At 38.9% G+C, this 23694-nt stretch overlaps 1 protein-coding gene across 1 annotated transcript in view; it reads left to right on the forward strand.

Moving 5' to 3' along the window:
* Iqcm (IQ motif containing M) overlaps nt 1-23694 on the forward strand; it is a 163319-nt gene that overhangs the window by 88240 nt on the left and 51385 nt on the right. Inside the window, exon 14 of the mRNA XM_048333551.1 lies at nt 4355-4365. Within this exon, the coding sequence (XP_048189508.1) occupies nt 4355-4365 (11 nt within the window). The remainder of the gene's footprint in view (nt 1-4354; nt 4366-23694) is intronic.

A 23694-nucleotide genomic window follows, 5' to 3' on the forward strand; every position in this document is an offset into this window, starting at 1 on the left:
TGTGGTAGCCCTACCCATCCCATCCACGGGGTGATGGTATCTGGGGATAAGGTTTTTAGAAGGAGAACGTATCAAGGAATAGAGTTCTTGTGGGATCTGTGCCTTTATGAAGAGATAGGAGAGAGCTCACTTCCTGCACGTCTGCTGTCATGTGATGATATATCCTCAAGGTGTCTGGCTACAAGCCAGGGAGCAGACCACCAGCAGTCAGTGGGTCACAGTTCTGCAGGCTGCTTGCTCCTGGCCCTTGCAGCCTGTGCCATGTTGAATGGTGCTGAATCTGTGGTGTTTTTATGCAGCCTGAGATCGTTGTAAGTCACGCTCACCGCAGTTTTCAAACTGGATTCGTGCAAGAATTTTTCTGTAATTTTGTGGCTCAGAATTTTTTTTTTTACCCAGAATATACCTATTTTTACATAATTTCTTCTAGTTCTGATGGAAACTCTGAAAGTTTGGAAAGCTTTTGAACTTGTACATAAAACTAGTTCCATCAAAACTAACTTCTGTCATTTGATTAATTCCTTTTCAAAATTACTTTATTCTTATAAAATGTCGATTTCCACATTATCCTTTTGGGAGATGTTGATGGGCAGCTTATCTTTTCTCTAGAGGTATTGAGCTTAAATTATTTCCTCCCCTACATCTTCTAAGTATTAAATCATGATTCAGCAGTGATTATCCTTTTTCTCCAGTATATTCACTGAGTTATTTTAGTAGAAAATGATATTTTTTCATGTTGCAGGAAGTTTAATAAATTTTCTTACTTTATTTGGTTGAAAGATTTCTGTCTCTGTAGTGTATTCTATTAAGAGCCATCTGTTCTAGATATTTTATTTATTCTCTTAGGTGTCTAGAGTACAGAATTCTTTTCCTTTGCACACTTGTGATTCTTTAGATCTTGGTGGCTAGGGTCAACGGCTGGTTACTTTCAGCTGAAGCAATCTGGATAGTGGCGAGGAAGAATTATCCGTGATTAACTTGGTGAGAATTTGGGGAACACTGGTTTATTATTGTTATAATTACCATCATCATTATATTTTTATTATCTTTGAGTATACTGGGGTTACTATTCAACCAACCAGGATGCAATGCATCTTGATGGATATCATTTCTCTTCATCACTCTTCCCCATCTTTCCCAACCCAAACCCCTCCTCTCAGTTTTCCTAGTTTTATAGGACATGCAATGAACACTAAAAGCTGACTCCTATGGTCTCAGGTGAGAAATCACAGCCCTACAGGGGGTTAGACAGTTGGTATCCTGCAAGTTCTGCTTCCTCCCAGAGCTCAGGGAGAAGGGGAGCTTCCCAGTAGCTAGCAGCAGAGGGTTGCTGACCAAGAGAGCACCAGGAGGGTCTGGGGTGTTGGGAGTAAGCTGTTCCAATGGGCATACAGGACAGAAGTGGCTCCCAAACTGGTGGGAGAACACAGCAAGAGACAGCCAGGTCGAAGAGTGTGAACGAGTTGTCTTCATGTGTGTAACATGTGTTATAATGTCTTTGGAAGCTTTTATGTAACCACAAGAGACTTTGTACTATCCTGGAATCATTTCAACAAGGTTAAGAGCGGGTGGAAGTTGTTCGTTTGTGGCCGATTGGGTGGTGACAGCAGGAGCATTCTGTTTGTCTATGTAAGGAGAGAATATGGCACCCCACACAGTGGCACGTTTGCACTGCCATCTGCCCACCACGCCTAGAAGCGCTTCTTTCTTTTCTCTTTTCTTTCCTCAGCACGGCTGGCTTTCCGTCACAGGCAGCACTAGGTGTTCATGGGCTAAGTGAATCACAACTTTGATCATCTGAAATGGGATGCTTGGAGAACGAAAGGACATGCCCCCAATGATTACATACTGAGACAGCAGACAAAACTGCCAGCCTCCCCGGTGAAGAGGCTGTGTTCCCAGACCAGCTCTGTAATCACATCTCCTGGGTTTGAGTTGTGCCATTTATGAGAGTCTTGCGTTAACTCCCTGTGTCTGGGTGTTCTCACCTGAAGAAAAAGACAATTTTGCTGTGCAGAATGAATAAGAAAACATATAGAAAGCACTTTAAGCAGTGCGTGACATGTAGATTAGCATTTCTACAATGGTAGCCATTATTATAACACCTTAATAACCATTACATGTGGTAGACATGCCCATAGTAAGCCCAATCACTTAATTGCTATTGAACTCTCATCAGGGTTTTAGAGGCAATGCATATATTAAACCTCACACTTTTACAGAGTGAAGTTTCTTTCTAGTGCATGATCTGATTCAGCCACAGGAAACATCACTTGTTGCAAGCCAAACCATTAGAATGATTTTTCCAAAATGATAATCCAAACTCTAATAGTTACTACAGAAAACAAGTTCCAAGTTTGTATAATGCTTTCTCTATTTGAAAGATAGCATCAAGTTTCATCTGTCTGTCTATCTATCTATGTATCTATCTCTTTCATCTATTTATCATCTATCTATAATCTATCAATCTACACATGTACATATCTAATCTATCTCTTTGGTCTATTTATCATCTATCTGATCTATTTCTATCATCTACTTATCTATCAATCATCTATCTATACACCACCTCTCATCTTGCTATTGTTTAGCTAGATAACAGGAGATGATTCATGTCTAGAAGGAGAGCAGTAATGCCTTATGAACAATTTCTTGTAGAGTTGGAGAAGTCATGCCACAGAGTTTTATATTCTCCCATTTTTGTTTTTTTCTTTTCTTTTTTGTAAGATGCATGTGGGCAACACATAAAACAAACAAATATAACAAGATGATATGGGCTGGTTGTCATCTCTTATGTGGAATCATTTCTTCATCGTGTTTCGAAGACTGAAGAACAACATTATTCCAGTATCTCGGGTTTCTAGGAGCTTATGTCATAAGCTCAGTGCACTTTAATTTTAGCATTATTTCTATTTAATTCCAGACAGTTCTCTGGAGGCCTCTTTTCAATAACCAATGTTCTCTCTGCCCGTGAAATCCACTTACCTTAACTGATGGTGATTGTACTTCAGCCTGGTTCTCAGATCCACGATGGTAATATTCATTTTACCATCCCAAAAGGCTCTTAGTATTCATCAAATATTTGATCAACATTGTCTAATAAAGCTTATAGAATGCAGAAACATGGAACATAACTCTACCATGATTTTTACTTCTGTCTCTCTCATTAACACCATGAGTTGCTTCTCTAAAATAATTAAAACCCATAATTGAATACACTAAAATGATTTTGGAAAATTAGTTTAATTATTGTGGTACTTCCATTTGGAAAGCTTGCAGTATTTATTAAAACAAATGGGTAAATGTGGCCCCTCTCTTCTTTGTTTTCACTTCATAATTACTTTTTGAGAGGGAATATTTGGTTCTAGTGTTTGTGGGGTGCTTTTGTTTTGTTTCTTTTGGAGGGAGGAGGGTGTTTTCTGTTGTAGTTTCTAGGGCTTGAACTCAAGTCATGGGTGCTGTCCCTGACTTTCTTTTGTTCAGCCTAATGCTATACCACTTGATCCACAGCTCTACTTTTGGCTTTTTTGGGGGTAATTAATTGGAGATAAGAGTCTCACAGACTTTCCTGTCTGGGCTGGCTTTGAACTGTGATCCTCAGATCTCAGCCTCCTGAGTATCTAGGCTCACAAGTGAGAGACACAAGGCCTGGCTCTGTTTGTATGTTTTTAAAGGTGTAATAATTTGCAAAGCTATACTGACAGGAACATAAGAATGACTTGGATGTTATACTTAAGTGTTTACTTAACCACAGAAGTTTGACTCCTTTTCAGGAATTGACTCATTGTATTAAGAAATATCCAGTATTTTTAATCTCATGGAGTATGTTGTTCTAGATTTAAATTATGCTATATCCTTTGAAACAATATACAAGAAATCATAAACATTTTAGATTCTCTTTGGAAGAAAGACAGGGGGTTTACTTTCTTTTCTAACTTAGGTCTTTGTGGCTTTCTGTGAGTTGGCGTGGGTTCATTAGTCTGCATTTGCCTTGTATAGGAATGACAGCTACTGCAAGGCTGAGGTATTTATGTAACTGAAATTAACTGGAGGTATTTTATGGACCAGGAAATAGAAACGTACATGAGATATTTTAAACTTAGATTAAATCTCTCTGGGTTATATTCACATAGCAATCTAAGCAATCATGCTGGAGGTAAGCTGAGGTCTTTATTAAAAACATTTCAGTTCAGCTTTATGAGATAAAAGTGACTTCATTTTGAGGGAACACATATTTATGAGAAGTAGCAAAGGCCTCAGCGGAAATGACACAATTAATATTTTAGGAGGCCTGAGGATCACCCAGTCAGCAGTAATATAAGATAGTCAGGTCATAAGTCATGAGTATGCTTAGATTTCATAATTGTTTGCATTGCTTCCAAGTTAGTGGAATGCTCCAATCGACAACACGGAATCAAATGAAAATCCTCAACTTAAAAGAGAAATATTAAACCCAATATAAAGGGTCAAGAGCTTTCCATTAAAATTTATATTTGTGAATTCTCTCAAACTAATAAGTGTCTCTCATAAAAGGTTTAAAAATGCCACTGCCCATTTTTTCCTTGAATTTTTATTGTGAACACAATATATTTTCAGTTTTTCCTTTGTTTGCATTAGCAACTCTATATATGTGTGTATCCATGTGTATGTGTGGAATTGTGGACATATATGTATATATACTATGTATGTATATATTTACACATATATGCACATAGGTATACATTTGCATATATTTATGTTATATATGTACATGCACATATCTACATACCAATGTGAATTCTCTCTCTCCCTGTTTATTTGTGTACGTATGGGTATTTTTGTACGCATGTACGTTGTATGTATGTATACGTACACACATATGTTACTCATTGAATGGCTTATTGATTGGACCTTAGGTGGTTAGATGGATTCTCATTGTCATAGAAATCCTCAGTCATATCTTGAGATTGTCGATTGATGGAGATAAATTTGCATAATTAGTGATCCAGTAGCCTAAGCTGACTGGAGAGGTAGTTAAAATTATAAAAGAGCCAAAGAGACCAAGACCAAATTTTCTTTTAGAGAATTTTCTTCTTTCTTGGTGAAACTGTAATGTTGGGAACTGGCTTCCAGACATCTTGTTTGGCTGTTGTCTTATCCACCCGTTCTGACTCCTGTTACTTTTGCTATTTCCCTCCTGCCATTCCATTTCCTGGCTATGGTCAGGTATCTAAATGGGCACCATCCATGCTGCCAGGTCACTGTGACCCCCTTCCTCAACCTCCCGGGCTGTTCTCCAAACTTAGGAAGTGCCTCCTTCCTAGGAGTCCTCACCCTTCATCTCCTGCCTTAGTATAATCTGCGTTGTGTTTCTCATTTACTGAGAAATATTGCTATGTTGGTGGTCCTTCCTATAGTTGATTACAGTTCTCTCCTTTTTATTTTAGTTTTCAATATTCTCTGAGTCATTTTAGTAAGGATCTGGAGGGATGGCAAGTAAATATCTTTCATGATCCAGGATTTTTTTTTTCTTCTGTTATCTTGGGAGCTACAGCTTCTTCTGCAATATCTCATCCCCAGCTCGATAAACCTCATCTGAGGTTATCCATGTCGACTTTACTCACCAGATAGACAGTATTTACTATGTCTCAATCACGCAGGATACCAAGAAGAATTTTTTTTTAAGGTGCATTCTTCCAGACAGTTGTGGGGTAGATGGCTGAACAGTTAAATGAACAACTCGTTAACAACACGGGGGGGGGGGGTGTTAACTGAACCACTCGGCATTGGGGAAAATATTCCTGTAACTCCTTAAGGCAGTCATCTGAGAGGATGTAATTATAAGGCAAATCGAGTCCATAAAGACATGAGGTTTTGTTTTTTTTTTTCCTTTTGGACAAATCAGGGAAAGCAGGGAAAAGTCATTGAAGGAGAAATAAGCACATACAGAAGCCAAACTATGAAAGTTTAGAAGAAAAACTTGAAGTATTTCACGCTAAATAAATCAAAATGCATTTTGGTCTTCCAAATGTGGGATAATCATGACTTCTCTATCTTCTTTCAAGTCACTGAGCAGCAATACTGTCAAAGGAAAGAGCCCAGGAAGAAGCATGTGACTTTGTTGAATATTTTAATGGCGTTTGGGGCCTTGGGTACCTTGGCTATGTTTATCTGCTCTTTGCATAGAGGAGCACTTTCATAGACGACTATTGATGGGATTTGAGTTTTCTTCCTGACCTTAGTTGGGTTCCTTTGATTTCCACCCTTTTTCCCTAAATATATACAAGCCATCTGCTAAAAAACCTGTCCCAGATTTTCTCTTGAGATTGATGTCAACGTTTCTATGGTTTCTGGAGCTCAAAGTTAAAACAAAAGGGATAAGGCACCTTTATCTATCTTTGTCTTTTGGTACCTTTTCAAGTTTGTATGGCTTCTAAATGTTACCGTGGTTTCCCTTATCTGCAGGGAGTATGTCTGAGACTCAGTGAATAGCTAAAACTGTGAAAAAGAAAGCTGGTAAATGTAAATAAAACCAATACCTATATATGCTAGCTTTTTTCCTGTATGTGCACACTTACGATAAAGTTATAAATTATACAGTTTATAAATCAGGCCTATATTTTTCCAAGTAATAATGAGTATACATCTAGGATAGTCCTAACCGATAATCACAATATCTCAGTAGCTATGTACATATGATCACATAAGATGATGCTAAGCAAAATGAACTCCAAGATATGGAAACAAGTGGCTTATCATTGTTGTTATTTTTAACATACTATGTGAAATTCTTTCTTTTTTTCTTTTGTTTATCTTCCCTATGGTTCAGCACCTGTGGTTACTGTATTTGACTTTTGTATCCTGGGTATTTCATATATGTTTGTCTGAATTTGGGAAGGGAAGGGGAACATGAAAATCAGCAGGGTCTGCTGATTGTATACAACCACACACCAGGGTGTGTGTTGCTTTACAACACCAAAGAATGCCCTGTGCAGGGGGCTGAGGCAATAAAGCAGCATTTGGAAATAAACTACACCCTTAACACATTCACTTTCATTCTGGATGGATTTAGGATGGTCAGGTTCATTGGCTATTATTAGTAGTTTAAACTTTTAAGTCTTTTTCAACTTCTGCAATCAGTCCCTAAACACATTTTTATGTGGCCAGAAGACAGCAGTTGACTTTTGTCATCTTTTGTTCCAAGAGCATGTGGGTTCTTGGTTCTGTATATTATGCCTGGCTTTCTTCTAAGCCCTGTAGCAATTGTCATCTAGGGCCAGAGAGAGTCTGTCTTTCCATTTTTATGACCTTGTTCTACCTTTACATGTGTGTATGTGTGTGTGTGTGTGTGTGTGTGTGTGTGTGTGTAAGGGGTAGAGGGTATTGAATTTAGGTCCTTAGCTTGCTAGGCGAACACTCTGCCACTTGAATCATGCCTCCAGCACTTTTTCCTTTTGTGTTTTTAAGAATAGGGTCTCACATTTTTTTTCTTCCTGAGCTGACCTCAGTCAAGTTCTCCAACCTTTGCCTCTCAAATAGCTGGGATTACAGGCATGCACTGCCACGCCACCGTGCCTGCATTCATTTCTTTCTATTTCCTTTTCTCTCTTGTTGTTTTTTTCCTATTTGTTCTATTCTGGTTTGGATGGTATTGGAGTTTGAATTGAAGGCCTTACACTTGCTAGGAGAGCACTCTCCAACATGAGCCAGGTCGCCAGTCTAGCATGGTTTTGAGATATTGACCTTTTTGCCCCCGGGGTGGTCTCAAATTGTGATCCTCCTGTGTCTGCCTCCCAAGTAGCGAGGATGACTGGGCATGGGCTACCACGCCCGGCCCTTTTGTGCACTTGTGGTGCATGAAGGTTCTATGGCTTGTCTTCTTCCCAAAGATCCCAGCTTTCTCACCCACCGCAGGCTGGCGTGGGACTGGTGTCCCAGCCTTTGTCCTTCATTGGTGTCCTCACCTCTGCCAGAAATGTGCATCCTCTTGTGTTTCAGCAGACCTAACTACCCGGGTCAGTTTTACGTTTTCCATCCAAGCCTATTCCTGCACTTGCCCAGACGCCCACAGTGGGCCGCACTCCGCCTGTTCCTCGGGGTCTGTGGTTGGACTCTTGCTGTGGGCTCAGGGCCTAGCGCATCACCGCCTTGGTGTGTTCCCTCTGAACCCAACACGCCTTTTGCAGCAGAGCTGTAACTTCTGCAGGCTGGGATTCCATAGAACACGGGCACGGATCTCGTCCTGCCTTTCCACTAGCTCATGGACCAAAGATTTATTCCTACCAGAGATGGTGCAACCTCAGCCAAACAACAACAACAACACATTTTTCACTTAAACAAAGCATTTTCAGGAGCTTGATTTCAAGAAAGCGTTCCCTTTGGCACATTTGAATTGCTGACCTCGATACTCTTGCACTTTGGGGCCATTATGAAGTAAGAGTGACTTGAACATAAGCACTGTTATTATTTCCAGTCTCATAGCTGAGCGTCTCAAGGGGTGAGTAGAGAATACTGTAGGGATAATTGAACTCAGGGATGAGAGACAGCGTGAGATTTCAAAGTTGTGGCAGAGCAGGAATTATTGACCATGGACAACAGAAAGCTCAGAAAACAAAAACTTGAGCTATGGGAGATGGGAGCAATTAAGACGGTGGGTGCTCACCTCCGGAAATGCCTTTACACATCTCTAATTTAGTCATGTTGACACTATTCCTTTACACACCCTTGCGTGTTCAATATTTTCTCAGTTATCTTAAGCTTATATCTAATACCGATGTCTTACTTTTTCCTAGATGAATTCAGAGACTGTACCTTACCTAACAGAACGTAAACCTCAAATCATTTAGCATTTTGGGGTCTAAAATGAAATAATTTTCTTGGAATGGTGAATAAAAATATCATGATAAATAAATCATTATCCCAACTTCTACAAGGGGGAAAAAATAAAGTGCTCACAAGAGAAGGTTACTCTTTTTATTGATAAGTTGAAATATTTCTCATGTAATCATTCCTCATTGTTTTCCCAGATTTATCAAGGGAAAGTTATCGAAATAACACTTCTTAACCAAACTGTATTGCGACAAACCAGGAGCTTATGTACTGGTGGTACATTTAAGCTTGTTTTTCCAAGTGAGGGTTGGTAGGTTTGCTAAGCTTGGATTAACTAAGATGGAGTTGTGTATTCTCAGGATAAGTTACAGAAAGTTGTTGAGTAAGGATGGGTTAGACAGAACACATTGCATAGTCTTGAGGCAATTTCTGAGGCTTTTTTTTTTTTTACTACCCTGGCTCTAATATTGGAATAAAAATGACATGCTACAGTAAATGTAACTAACTCACTAGTCACTATTTTGGTCACTCAATACTTCCTATCTTCATTACTGTGGAGAGTTGACATCTTGAATGTATTTCTAAGTTTCAGCTCTAATTAGCATGCCATTATGTAATGTAAACTTTGGATTTAAAAAAAATCTTCCCTTTGAAAGCTTTTATTTCTTGCCTATTTGGTATCCAGCTGTTGTCTTTCTTAGTAATAAATAGTGATCACTTTTATGAAAAAAAAAATCTCTGGTAGCAATTTTTGCTCTGCTGAGGTAAACTGTTAATCATCTGCCTCAGACGGGTAATCAGCTAGCTTCTAAATATTGCTCTGTCTTGCTGGTTTTACAATATATTTGATTAATCAATAAATAGAAGTGGGGTATCTTTCAAAATTAGTTACTATGTTTGTATCCACCTTACTCTGAAGCCAATTACTTTTTCCTATTATTTTGATGAAAAAAAATAGTTTCCTTAAGAAAAACAAAGACACTGAAAATATACAGTGGTGGCAGTGTTTTGTTTGTTTCTAGAAAAATAGCAGACATACCCGTGTGCATTTTTCAGGTTACAGAGCAATATGTATTGCTGAGACTGGCATTTGTCCCTCACAATCCTGACCTGTGTAATGCTTTCTCATGCCTTATTTTCCTTCCTAGGAGCAGAAATTGTGTTTATGTTTTAGGGACTTTAGTAAAATGGAACATACTTTTTTTTTTTTTATCCTTGTAATAAAAGCTTAAGCCTTCCTCATTGGTTCCAGAGTCACAGAGCACATATGCCACACTAACAGAGATAGAATGCTGCTTTAGCCAACTTGCAACCTCAGCTTTTGTGGGCCACTGTTTGGTTTTGAACGGGGGTAGGGGGATGTGGGTGGGAGAGAGTTTTCTCTCTTCTTGGTGGGCAGGGAAAAGAAAAGAAATTACTTTCCCCTTAGACCACTCCCTTTGGATAATTGATTTCACATTTCTACAGTTCTGTTTAAACAGGGAGGACCTAGAGAAAGCATGGGGTAAGGGTAGCCCCACCAGTTTGGGGGTGACTGTGGCAATGTCCCTTAAAAAACTTCGCTAAGGATGTTTCTGGGATTGTCTTTAGAATGTGCTACTTTATTATATCATGTCAACTTGGGAGTTAACTGGTGACAACAAAACAAAAAATAGACTACGAGAATGGATTTGTAAAGTAAAAACAAGACAATCGCAAATCAGAGTATATGGACTGGCAACGTACACACTTTCTAAGAAGTAAAGTAAGATTTGGGCACTGTTGTCTTTCCAAAAAGTGAAATAAGATTTGGACATTATTTTTAGACCTTGGTAAATGTTCAGAGGCATGTGACATTTTCTTTAAATCTATCTTTCTGGGGGGAGGAAATGGAGGATTTATTTAATTTTATTGTAAAGGTGATGTACATATATAATAAGGCTATAGTTACGTAAGTGAGGTAATAAATACATTTCCTTTTGAACACTGTCACCCCCTCCCTCATTCTCTCCCAGTTTTCCCTTCCTGACTTCTCCTTCCTTCCTCATGTGGTTCATTTCCAACATGGTGCCTATTGGGTTTCAGTGCTCAATTGGTTCACACTTTGTTCTACCACTTCCATGCTTCCTCTTCCCCTCCCCAAATCAGATAAACTTACATACAAGGTAAAGGCTACACAAATCACAAACAGAGACAGAAAGGAATAAACCAAAGAAAAAAGGAAAGAAGAAAAGAAAAGGGGGAAACAAACAAACGAACACCCCCGCAAACAGTGCAATAAAAAGCAAAAACAACTCTGGCTTCCATTTCTTGGAGCTCATTCACTGAACAGGACTGTTCAGTGACTTTGCTGTTGGTGCACCTGAGTGGCCCCCTCAGGCCACGCCCCCTGTGAGGCTCCCCTGGCCCCACCCCGGAAGGAAGCTGAGGATGTAGACAGGGGGAGGAGCAGCTGTCACTCACAGTATTAACCCTTCACATTCTGTTCTCCCACGACTGACCCGGGAGGTTGGCTCACTCTCTTGCCCTCTAGGATGACCTCCTAGATCTTTCCAACTCTGAATTTTACCATGGTGCTCACAGAAAGAAAGAAAGGAAAAAAAAAAAAACCCACAGGAACTTTTGTTCTAGGAAAGGAACTTAGACTCTAGATTTTTTTCTGCTAACACAATGAAACTACGTTTTCCAGAATACTTTTTTAAAAGTGGGGGTGGGGGGTGGGGAAGGAGACACAAAGAGAAAAAAAATTCCAAGAAGTCTTTCCAAACATCTTCTGTTCCAGCAGGACTAAGCCCTTCCCCTCTTTGCCGACCTGCCCCACCTTACTCTGCTTTCCAGTCCCATCTTGCTCCTTCTGCCTTTCTGCATCCCCTCATTCTGCCTTCCTACCCTCCCACCCCCAACCGTCCTCTATGGAATCTTTTCCTTTAAAGCCAGCTTCAGCCCCCTCCTGCAGTGTTTCCTGCTTCCTCCTTAACATCCTCTCTCTACTGTCTTCGATTTCCTTGCCTCCTCCAACAAAGACCTTGATTACGTTCGCCCTATCCATCCAGATAGCCCAAGATTATCCTGTAATTTCAACATCTGAGGAGTTCTTCCTAGTTAACAGGCAGGTAGTTGTGAAACATCCCTGCCAGGCTCTCATCCACAGCCTCCACAAATCTCTCCTCTGTCAGGATGAGGAACAAGCCCTTCTTGGGACTCATTCGAATAATGAGTTTTATCAGATTTCCCCCACCCCACCCCATTATTGAAATGAATGAGGCAAATCCCTTTACCAACACAGAGTAAACCTGGGTTCTTAGTATCTCATATGTTGACAGATGATGATAACCCAAATGATATCCAAGAAGTTATTCCTGAAGTTTTCCTTGTATTTTCTAATCAAGATGTCATTCACCTGATTTTCACTTGCCCTTTCCATCTAGTTTTCCCTTATCTCTTTCCGTCTACCCGGAAAGATCAAAACTCCCGGTATCATAGTCCATGGGTGATTTTCTTCTCTCTCAGGCCCCAGATATCCATTCTGTAACCATCAAGACACACCATCAGTTCACAATGCCACTGTGCTCTCTCCTCCTCTTGTGCCACTCTTTCCTGCCTTGCTAGGCCCCAACCTGTGGCCTCCGAGGCTCTTCACCTCTGTCAAGTTTCTTGCCACTTGAAGTCTATAGTTTGTGAGGGGGGGTGGGCTGCAGCTCTCCTGAGCCCCACTGGTTCTCTGCTGAGGTATTGTGATTTCTCTCTGTTATGGAAATGACACGGGCACCCAGGCTCCCAGTCCTCTGTTGGTGTCTTTGGCACGAACATGAAAATTGAAGTCTTGGTTTTTGTTTTTGTTTCTTAATCAGAGTTCTCACTTTTTGGGGGGTATTGAAGGTACAAGCTCATTAGTCACGTTGGGGTATTGAAATGACTAAAGGCAATAAAAGATCAGAGGTTTAAATGACATACCCATGCGGTTGTATTGAGACTTCTTTTCTGGCTTGCGGCTGGTTATTTTTTTTTTCTTTATGTTCTCTTATTTGTTGCTGAGACGTGTTGCAATTGTTGTAAATGTTTATATCTACTTATTAGACTGATTACTTTGCATTTATGTCTCAGCAGTGTGCATACTGTAACTCACACAAAATGTTAGCTGTTAAAAAAACGACCGCTGTGCCTACATTAATTAAAAATACAGAGGAGGCTGAATCTTACTGTGGGTGTAGTATCAGGCTGTTTGGACAGGATTTTTTTTTTTTTGTATGTATTGAAGTAGAAAGTGCAAAAAGAAAAACCAAACCAAAACAGAAAAAGAAGAAGAAAAGCATTGCCATTTGAATAGAGTCACATGCTTGAACCCATGGTTGCTCATTTTTTTTTAATCTTAATTTAAATAGTTTGTACTTATTTATGGGTTTCCTTTTCAGGAAAGTATGTGCTAGCAAGTGCTAGGCGGCAGGTAGATCTGAGTGCTATTTGCAAATTTCTTTCTTTCCAGTACTCCTTTCTTTCTGCACCAACCTTGTGTCTTCCTCCTCAGCGAAGGGCCGTGTCAGAAGCAGCAACACTTGCTTAACTTAATTTAGTTCTCTGTGTGTTTGCAGAATGGTTCCACGTTCATTGCAAAGTGCATCTTTCTCAGCCTCTATATACACCTGCACCTGTCTGTGATCACCCAAGTGTAAAAGGACAAATGGCCAGGAGCCATTAACATCCTCCTTCCTCTTCAGATCTATCTATCTATCTATCTATCTATCTATCTATCTATCTGTCTGTCTGTCTGTCGTCTTTCTGTCTGTCTGTCTGTCTATGGAGAGACAGAGTGACAGAGACAGAGAATCCCTGGGGGCCTTTTGAAATATGTGTATATTTGATGAGTTAACATACAATAACAGGCATTTCTACTCTGCTTGGATGGGCTAACAGTACTTATTTTACATTTGTGGTATTCAGCTCCTGATACATTTTTTTTCCAAGAATGCCAAAATTCTGTCATCCAAATTAAAGTATTATTGTTTTGTTTTTTTTTCTTAAAATCTTCATTTTTATCTTTTAATCGATCTAAAATGGTTCTGCTTGAGGTAAATGACAGCTCTCCCAAGTTTTGGTTATAGGAAAATTATTTCCTTCCCTGCACTCCTTTCCTTAATGAGAGGCCCCCTAACAGACACTGAGAATGCCGAAGAGGAGCCTTTTGAGATTACTTACGGATCCTTGTATCCTCACATAGGAGGAGGTGGTGGGCACTCCTGGAACTCCCTCCTGGGGACAGAGGGACCTCAGACCTGTTGGGTGGCACTAACTGACAGCTACCTCTGGGGTAACTTTTCCTCTGTAGTTAAACTTGTGTTCAAGATGACTCTTAGACACCATCCAACATTCTAGCAATGTATTCTGGTCCCACTGTTGTGAGGTGGACAGCGGGAGAAGGCTGATGAGGTAGGCCATGTCCAGTCAGGGGTCAGATGATGAATGGATCCAGAGGCCTTTGTCCTCCAGGAACCATTCTGGGTTTGGTGAAGTGCTTCCTCCACACAAGAGGTTAGACAGCTTGGGGCATGGTTCTGTCACATCAGCCAAGCACGGGGGCCACGGGAGCACAACACCTGAGTTCAGCAGTCAGCTCCCCCATGTTCCTTTCATAAAGGAAGTGAAAATCATTTGTTATAGGTAAGATTTGTTTTCAGGTTAATGAAATTTACAGCTGTGTCCCAAGGTACATTCCGTGGTCTTGTCCACAGAGAGCAGGAAGTTTAGGTCCCACTATTAGAGAGATCTTATAGTCCCAGGGGCCAGGATTGGAAGCTCTCCATTCCCAACACACACACACACACACACACACACACACACACACACCCCACACACCACCAGGTTGTAACATATTGCTGATACACAGCATAAGACCCTTGAGGCTATCATTACATTTCTATGATTCATCCCTTCAGGTATTTCACTGTTCAGGTATATTACTGTTGATTAAGAGAACATCAGAGGCAGATTGTGTAGGCCAATCCCAAACTGACATTAGTTTGTAGACTATTGTGTTGTCCATGCTCGATCGGCAGTTACGTAGGTTTCTTTAAGTAATGAGTATACTTGACATTACTAACTTCCTAAAATCAGAATCCTTTCCCCTCCATGTCAACTCTCCATTCTATAGCCCATCCAATGTTGTATAAGAGGATGATTTTCTCTGATATGTCTGACATGGTCTTGGAGCAAAGATTTATTTAAGAATTATAGTCTACAAAGACATCATCTATGAAATAAGGAGAGAATATTTGCCAGCCATACATTTAATAAGGGGTCAGTATCCTCACGGACAACTGCCAGGGTGGATGCTATGGGCAGCAGTCCACCGGGGGTTAGTAACCATCTGCCCCATCACTGAAGATTGTAATAAGTATTACAAGGGTAATTGCACCTTCCACGTGTGTTATTACAAGGAAGCATTATTTTATTAGAGAATAGAGCTGTCAGAGTGGCTGATAGTAAGAAGGAAGGTGTTTTCAGGCGCGTTCTATGCGATGGTACACGGACATATCCTCAGAAATCGTGTTGGGCTACTGGGAAAATGTAATATAATTGGTTGAATTTTAAAGGTGAAAAATGCATTTATCCAGTTGAAACCGAATAAAGGAGTAAATATATAAAGAGCAGCTGAAGATAAATTATGAATATGATTCAAGACCATTTCCCTAATCTCAATAGGTTTGGCTTACGGAATGTTTCTTGAAGAAGTTCTGCCTACAATTTTCTATTTTATTGTGGAAACTCAGTATCATCAATGTGGGCTATAAGCCACATGGGAGGTGCACGGTGTGAGGCATCTTTAGAAAATATATGTAAGCATATGCCATTGAAATAGCATATTAATGGAGAGTTGTTACAGTTAGTATCATTATTTCAGATATTTATTAGAGTGTGACATGTATAAATTTATTCTGTGTCATTAAGTATTTTATTTATATATAATGTACATGCAAAATTCAAAGCTCTTTAAGAGTCATACTTAAGACTTTATAGAACCATTAGTTTAGTACTTGGACTTTTATTGATTATGTAACTTATTTTCCAACTTATTATAGTCATATTTCACACTCCATTAATTTGTTCATTTTCGATAACTGCTCCTAACATTCATAGACTGAGCACCAGTAAAATGCAAAACTGGAGGCATCTACTCTCCAATATTGGATTTTTCAAACACAAATATTGATGTTTGTATTTAGCCAAGATAAAAACAGAAGTTTTAATCATTTTTATGTTTAGCTTGTATTTCATATTCTAGACAATCCTTATTAATATAGTTGTTAGACTTTAGAGGATTTCAGTAGAATGATAAAAAACTGTTTTAATATGTGCTTCGATGTAGGCATATATATTTATACATATATAGATTTAATTACCATGCTACCCTTGAGCTCAGAAAGCATGACAGCAAAGCAGGTCAATTTCTTAAACAACAGTCTTTCATTCAGCACCTTGGTGGTTGTAATTAACGTTTCTGTTTAGTTCTAATTATAGTTTTTGTATCACAGCCATTATGCTAATGGTGTTATTCAGTAGTATGTGAGATTGCATTCATTATCACTGGTGAATTAAACCTTTATTAAAGAAAAATTCCCGCAGGCCTCATTCTGGAGTTAAGTAATTATTCATTTGGTTTTATCCTAGCAATTAGCTTATATACTGTAGCAGTCATTATTGAGTTTCTATACCTCACTGAATGAGATTACCCCACCATGGTAAATAAATGCCTAACAGTTCCCAAGCTCACAATGTGTTGCTTTTTAAGCATATTATTATGTAACAAAATAAGGAATCAGAATGCAAGGAGCCGGTGCTCTGCCTTCCAACAAATAATGTTCTTGCTGGGACCACTAAGCTGGGCACTTGGTGTTTAATTCAGAATTTGAACAAAAATAAATCACATTGAAGTCCTCCAACGCTAAATTCACCTTTGTGGGTGTATGTTTTCTTTTGTTTAATTCCAATCCATTATTCGCTTGCTTGTTGATTTATGTTACAGGACCCATTTGGGGTTGACAGCAGCCTATTTCTAAAGCCCAGTATCGGATAGAACATTCAATTAGACCCTCATTCCAAATGTATTGAGAAGGGGATTTGACCATAGATGGCAACATGGGCAATTCATTATAAATCACTAAAATTTGTTGATCTAAATTTGTTGATTTATCTCTCTATGGCCTTGGTAAACACGTTTTTGATTACCACTCTGTTTGTACAGCCATAGCATCAGAAGAAGGATATTCTCATTGTTCCAAAACAGGGCCACCCATGTTTGCAGATTTCTACACTTACTATTTCCTAGTGTAGCCTCTTCTTGCTGCTTCTTTCTGTTCTTGGGACTCCGTCTCTTGTTTAGCTTCCTTTCTCATGCTGGTGCTAAGCCACTTGAGTCATGGCTCCAGCCTTTATTTTTGCTGGTTATTTGGTGTCTCAAAGACACTTTTTGTAATCTTTGGCTACCCTTGAACCATGATCCTCAGATGTCAGCCTCTCAGTAGCTCACCAGAACTCAGATGTGAGTTATTGCCACCCAACGGATATTTCCCTTTTGAAATAGTGTCTATTTCCTCTGTTCTTGGAAATCATCTCGCTCTACTGCTTATGCTTTCCTTCTTTCTTTTTTTAAAAATACAATTTGCTTAGTTTTATTAGACTTGGAATTGACTTGAAGTGCAGAATAAAGCCCTTTGGAGATCTACATCCACATCCTTTCAAAGTCTAAGAGGAAAATGGTTAATGTCTTTACACTGTTCAACCTATGGTACAAGATCAAACCATTCACAGTGTCATAGCTAGAAAGACAATATGAACACATTTTGATAATACATTCATATTATAAAGTGAAATGAACTTTATATGAAAATCAATTTTGAGCTTTCAACTTGGATTGTTTCAAATTCCTAGTCTATTCCAAATATACTTTCAAAAAATGAATCATGCTTTCACAGTGATTTTAAAATCTGTTTTGTAATCAGTATATTCTCTGTTGTAGTTGGGTCAACTGGGCAAGAGCAAGATGTTAAGGGCTGATGAACTGGTTACAGGGGTGGCTGGGCAGATCAGCTCAGGATAGCATCAGATACAAAGAGGGATGAGACGGACACAAGTCGCTCTGTATGTCAGATAGGAGTTGAATCTGGTAGACAGGAAGGATCTTGTCCCTACAGTGAATTTTAGGTAGAGATTGATAGTAACTTAGGAAGATCTAGTCTGTAGAGTCCAGCTAGTAAGATGGGAGGATGAGGTTCATGGGAAAAGTAATTCAGTTCCTGGGATTAAGAGACTGAGATGGAACAGAACCCCAGGGAGGGCAGGTGAGCTATCTGCAGGACAGCCTGTGTGGAGTAGCCTGTAATTCATTGTAATTAGCAGAGTAGCAGTACTGTATACATAGTACAAAACGAAAAGATGAATACACCAAAGCTTTATAATTATGCCTGTCTACCTGGAGAGAAGTAGACATCCAATCTGAAGAGCTTCTCCTTTGAGAGTTTAGTTCCCTTTCAAAGCAATGCAACTATGAGCTTCCTACCATGAATGGTTGTATTTACTGGGTCTCCTGGAGTTATTTCATGCTTTATTGTTCCTTTTTTTTTTTAATGCCAAAGTCTATTTCTCCAGAAAGGCTGAACATCTGGTATGACTATTGTAATCCTTCTTTTATATTCATTTGGATTTTAATCTTGATTTTATCATATTTTGAATGCCATATTTGCTTCAAGTTACCTAATCAAGACATTATAGGCATCTTCGAAAGAGCAATGGGTTCTTTTTGAAGGGAAACAAAACCAGAACATTTGAGTAGTTACAGTAGTGTAGCTTCATGATTTCATAACTAATTGTCCTCCAGTCCATGGGGGTTAAGAACATGGTGTCTACAGTAATTCTGGATTTTAACAATGCTCTTCCAAAATGGATAATTAAATACTTAGAATAGAAAAACATGTCTGTTAGCTGAGATTATGTTTTAGTGTTATAGGGAGAGAAACATCCTACCTGTATAAAAATAGACAAATTTCAGGACACCATATTATATTCATTCAGAGTCTGTGAAATCACAACCCCTTGATTGTGAGTGTTAACAAAGGCTTGTTCTTTAATTACATTCGGCTTCTGTTCTCTCCCCAAACCCAATTATGGCTAATAGCAGCAGTCAGCTGTATTCCTGTTGTCTATGGCGGTTCATTTGAAAGTAGTCGGCTTGATTATCAATTTGTCTCCATGAATTGAGGTTCAACTTCATAGCCTCCTTCTTGCCCACGTCTCTGAAGAGAATTCTTTTTTTTTTTTTTTGGAAGAGAATTCTTATATAATGTGGGTGTCTTTCTTCTTTTTTTCCCAATCAGAAGCTGTGCTCTAAACCATGGGAAGCCGTGCTATTTCCTTAAGTTCTTACTAACACTCTTTCAAAGTAGTAATTGCAGCACCTCACGCTGAAGGGATGGTTGAAACTGTAGGAAAACAAAGAAAAGGATGGAGGAGAACTTTTATTTATCCCTTCCTCCTACAAATCTAGTTCCTCCCAGTGTGGTGTTGCTTGCCTAATCAAGTCTCTGTGGCTCACATTCCTATGTTCGCTTGCTGAAACCAGCAGCCCGCCTTTCTAGAGCTGACTCCAGAATCATTCAGCGGTTCTTATTTCTGATTTAATTTTGCTGCTCTCCAACTGTGGTGTAAACCCAGCTCTGAGAATTGAATGCAATTTGTGGGTACTTTGCCTCCATTGAAAATACTTAGTTCTCCTGTTCGCCATTGTTTCCATGGGCTTCGTGTGGGAAAGAAACGAAAGAAGAAAAGGGAAAGGCACACGAAAAATTAACCCGGAACGGTAGAAATTCACGCAGCAGGCAACATTTGTGTTGTTATACTGATAATTCCCTTCAGGGCACTGTTTACAGTTCTTTCACTGCTTCCTCCCTCTCACTCTATCCTCTGTCTGCCATGTTCGGAGATGGTCGAACAAATACTTGCGCAGCATGACAATCCTGTATGGCTATTTATGGATGTTAGGACTCAGTGATTTTTCTCTCTGAAGAAGTGCTGTCTGTCTGCTGTTGATCTGTCCATGAAAAGCCCCTTGACCTGCAGTGACCTCATAAAAACTGAGAAAGTGTCTACTAATATGCTTTGGTATCAGCCACTTTTAGGTCACTTGTGCCCCTGTTAGTCATGCAAATCAGTCCCCCACCAGAGCCGTGTACCTTATGACTTGTGTGTAGAATGCACACATAGAAGGTCTTATGATATATAGTACATATGTAATATACAATACACATATGGTATAAAGTAGTACCATTCACAGGATCCTTAAGTACCTCATAGATTTCAGGTAGTTTTCCTGAATAAAAGGACATAATACATACATAATAGATGAAACTTGTAGCAATACCTGATTTTTTTTTAATTTATTTTTTAACAGTGTAGGATTGTTACTTTCACATTTTCTAATACTTCAGTTTTCCTAAAAGGCTCTCAGGGAGCAGGAATGTGCTCAAGCGCTGTCTGGCTTTCTTTGCGTACCTCTCAGGGAAGTTAGATACATCTTTTCTTTCTGTGACTCAAATCAGTTTGGCCCTTTGTATTCTGAGCATATGGATTTTTCTGAAACCTTTTGGCTCTTCTGTCTTGCATCGCTTGTTTCCTTTGACAATACACTGAGAAACTTGGTAAGATGATGAAAGACAAGATATTTCCATTGAGGCGAAAGCAACTGTGGGTCAAATTCAGTTTGTGGTCCTGGGATCCACTGTCATGCACAACTTTCCGAAGGGGTTTGTGGAGATTATCTCTTCAGTTTTCTTGGATTCATGTTGCTATTGATATCAACTTGTCATGCTAGATGCTTTCTCCTTTCTTATTGCAATTAATTTCAGCACTGAAAATAAAATCAAGTATTTTCTTATGTTTCTTTTCTTTGACATTTTCTCATCTAGACTGATGTAAACAAAGACAGATGTTCATAAGCATAATGGGTATTTTTTATGACTTTAAATGGGAAATGATTCTTGGTATCACATGTTAAAAGTGCTTATTAGCATTACTGTGCTGTGAACAGTATCATTCCACATGACCTGTTATTTGTTTGGATTTGAATGTTACCATAGTGACATATTTTCACATGAATGTTATCTCTGATACAAAAAATATTTAAAGTATGAGACACTAATATTTTGGAACCAGCAACATTTTTGAAAATCAAGTTTTTATAAAAATAATTTTGCTCCATTAGAAATAAATACTGTCCAATAATTAGCAGTAACTTTTGGTCTGTGTAGCAAAGGTAGGTATTAAAAGGCATTACAGATTCTATGTCTACTTATTTACTTACACAGTCAGTTATTTGACTCTTCCTACCCTTCTCTTCCTCCTCCTCTCTTGATGGACACTTGCATTGTTTCCTTCTCTCCTTCACTGTTTCATTCTCTCCCTTCCTTCCTTCCTTTCTCCCTCCTTCTTATATACCCTTCTCTCTCTATCCCTTCCTCCTTCTTTTCTTTTGCCTCTCCCTTCCCTGTTTTCCCTTTCTTCTTCCTGTCACATATTACTATTGATCTGCTTATGGACACTCTTATCCAGTACCAACAAATTCACTTTGATTTCAGAATTCGTTTTAATCTGAAGCAACTTGTTAATCAGGATTATGCAAGCATTTCTTGGGACACCTAGAGTTAGCATTTTACACAGCTATGTTCACATCCATTTCCAAAACCTTGAAACTCAGTTAAAACTAGCTTTGTTATAAAAATTTTGTTATAAAAAATAACCCCGGAGACTCAAGAACATAAAATGTCAACTTGCACAAGGAATAAAGTATTTACCAATGACATATCTTTCAGGGAATTCATATCTAAAAAATATAAAGAACTCTTAAAACTGAATAATGACAACATGTACACACACACACTCTACTGTTAAAATGGGCAGAGGACTACAATAGAAGATATACAAAAAGCTAATAAGCACTGCAAAGATGATGAACATTATTCCCTATTAGGGAGATACAAATCAAAACAACAGAATAAAAACTACAATGGGACACCATTCCATTCCCATTCAGGATGACTGCTATCTAAAACAAAGGAAGATAACAAGTGGTAGGACCAGCAGAAATCGGGTACCTTCTGCACCATTTGTGGGAATGTAAAATGGTAAAGATGCTAGGAAAACAGTATAGCAGTTCCCCAAAAGATCACGAATAGAATGACGCCATGGGATTGAGAATTTCAACCTCCACATATGTGCTCTCAAGAACGAAGGCTAGGGCTTACAGAGTTATTTGCATAACTCCATGTTCACAGAAGCATTATTTACTGCAACTAAAACACAGAAGCAACTACGGTTGTATGAGCAGATAACAGAACAGTGGTCTATACATCGAAGAGACCCCCCCCCCACGAAGGAAATTGTGACATATGATAGAAAGCAGATGAACTGTGAAGACATTATGCTCAATGAATGAAACCAGCTGACCCCCCCCCCCCACTCCCAAATACTGTAGGATTACCCTGTAGGATGTCCACGGAATAGGTGAAAACGACAAAGGCAGAACATAGAATGGGGGTTCCCAATAGCTGCAGGAAGAAGGAATGGGAATTCCTGTTTAGTGAACTGTTTCCAAAATGGAAAGAAAGAAAGGTAATTAACAGTCGTAAACAGAACACTGAAGTGGTTGATTGTATCTTAGGTATGGTTTACAACAAAAAAAAATGGAGGAATGGTGTTTGTAACTTCAGTTTTATAGTCCTTCATGGCCCTCTTTTCAGCTCACCTAACAGCTTAGTAAGTGCCAGACAGTGGCAAGACAGAATGGAAGGACACGGAGCCTCCTTTATTTCTGTCCCATTGGAAGCAGAGAAGGAACAGTTATTTTATATGCATCCTGAGTGTGTGATCATACTTTCGCCTTTTAGAATAGGGAGTAGAATGCTTCTTTAGGTATTTAGTACTTTTCTGTGTCTGCATAGGCGAAGCCAGGCAATGAAACATATGGGAACATTTAGAAGGCATTAGGCAGAGATTCACACTCCCAGAGCACTTCAATCTAGTGGTGCTGAAAGCAGAGTCACAAAAACAGAAACCCTCCATCTAGCTTTATTGTTATGACTGACGCTAGCCTTTACTAGATTGGATGGCTGCCTAGGGCAAGAGAAAGATAAACTATTTAATCTGTGGTAAAGCATAATCCCCAAGCCTGGGATTTTATACAAGGCAATGGAACCTAAGTAGCTTTTATAGGTTGAATTTGTCTGTTTGCAACTTATAAATCAATTATTAAATTCCTCTGTTCCTTACCACATAGAGAAAAGACTTTGCTACTAAAATATTAAATTCTGATTTAGCTTTCAAAATATTTAAGGCACTCCACTAATTTGTTAGAAGAACATTGGATAAAAGCGTTTGAATCTCTCTTGTCTTTTTTTTTTTCAAGGAAAATTAACTCCTCAGTTCTTTTTTTTTTTCTGTATGTGTCTTGCAAACTAGATATTAACAAGTTAAAATTTACCGCACAGGGTGATTTTATTTTTAAAGTATACCATTTAAGAAACAAACAAAAAAAAACAATAAAGGGAATGGAGAAAAATCTTCAACTTTGGAGATTAAGTGCTCTTACTAATTTTACTCATTTCTTGTTGCTTTTCATTTGTCTTGCTCCTAAATTTATTCTCTGTGTAGGTGTGTACACGTGTCGGTGTGCATTTGAATGATTACACCCCCCCATATATATACACACATGCCTTCGTATGGTACACAGTGTATAGATATGCCCAGCAAATAAGTTTTACACATATAATTTTACACATGTTTTATATACACATGTGTGTATATGACCAGTAAGTAAAGTTTATGAAAATGTACATACTTATTTGCAAACAGATGGAAGTCTTTTTC

Source organism: Perognathus longimembris, chromosome 24 (assembly GCF_023159225.1).
Source record: "Perognathus longimembris pacificus isolate PPM17 chromosome 24, ASM2315922v1, whole genome shotgun sequence".
NCBI lineage: Eukaryota > Metazoa > Chordata > Mammalia > Rodentia > Heteromyidae > Perognathus > Perognathus longimembris.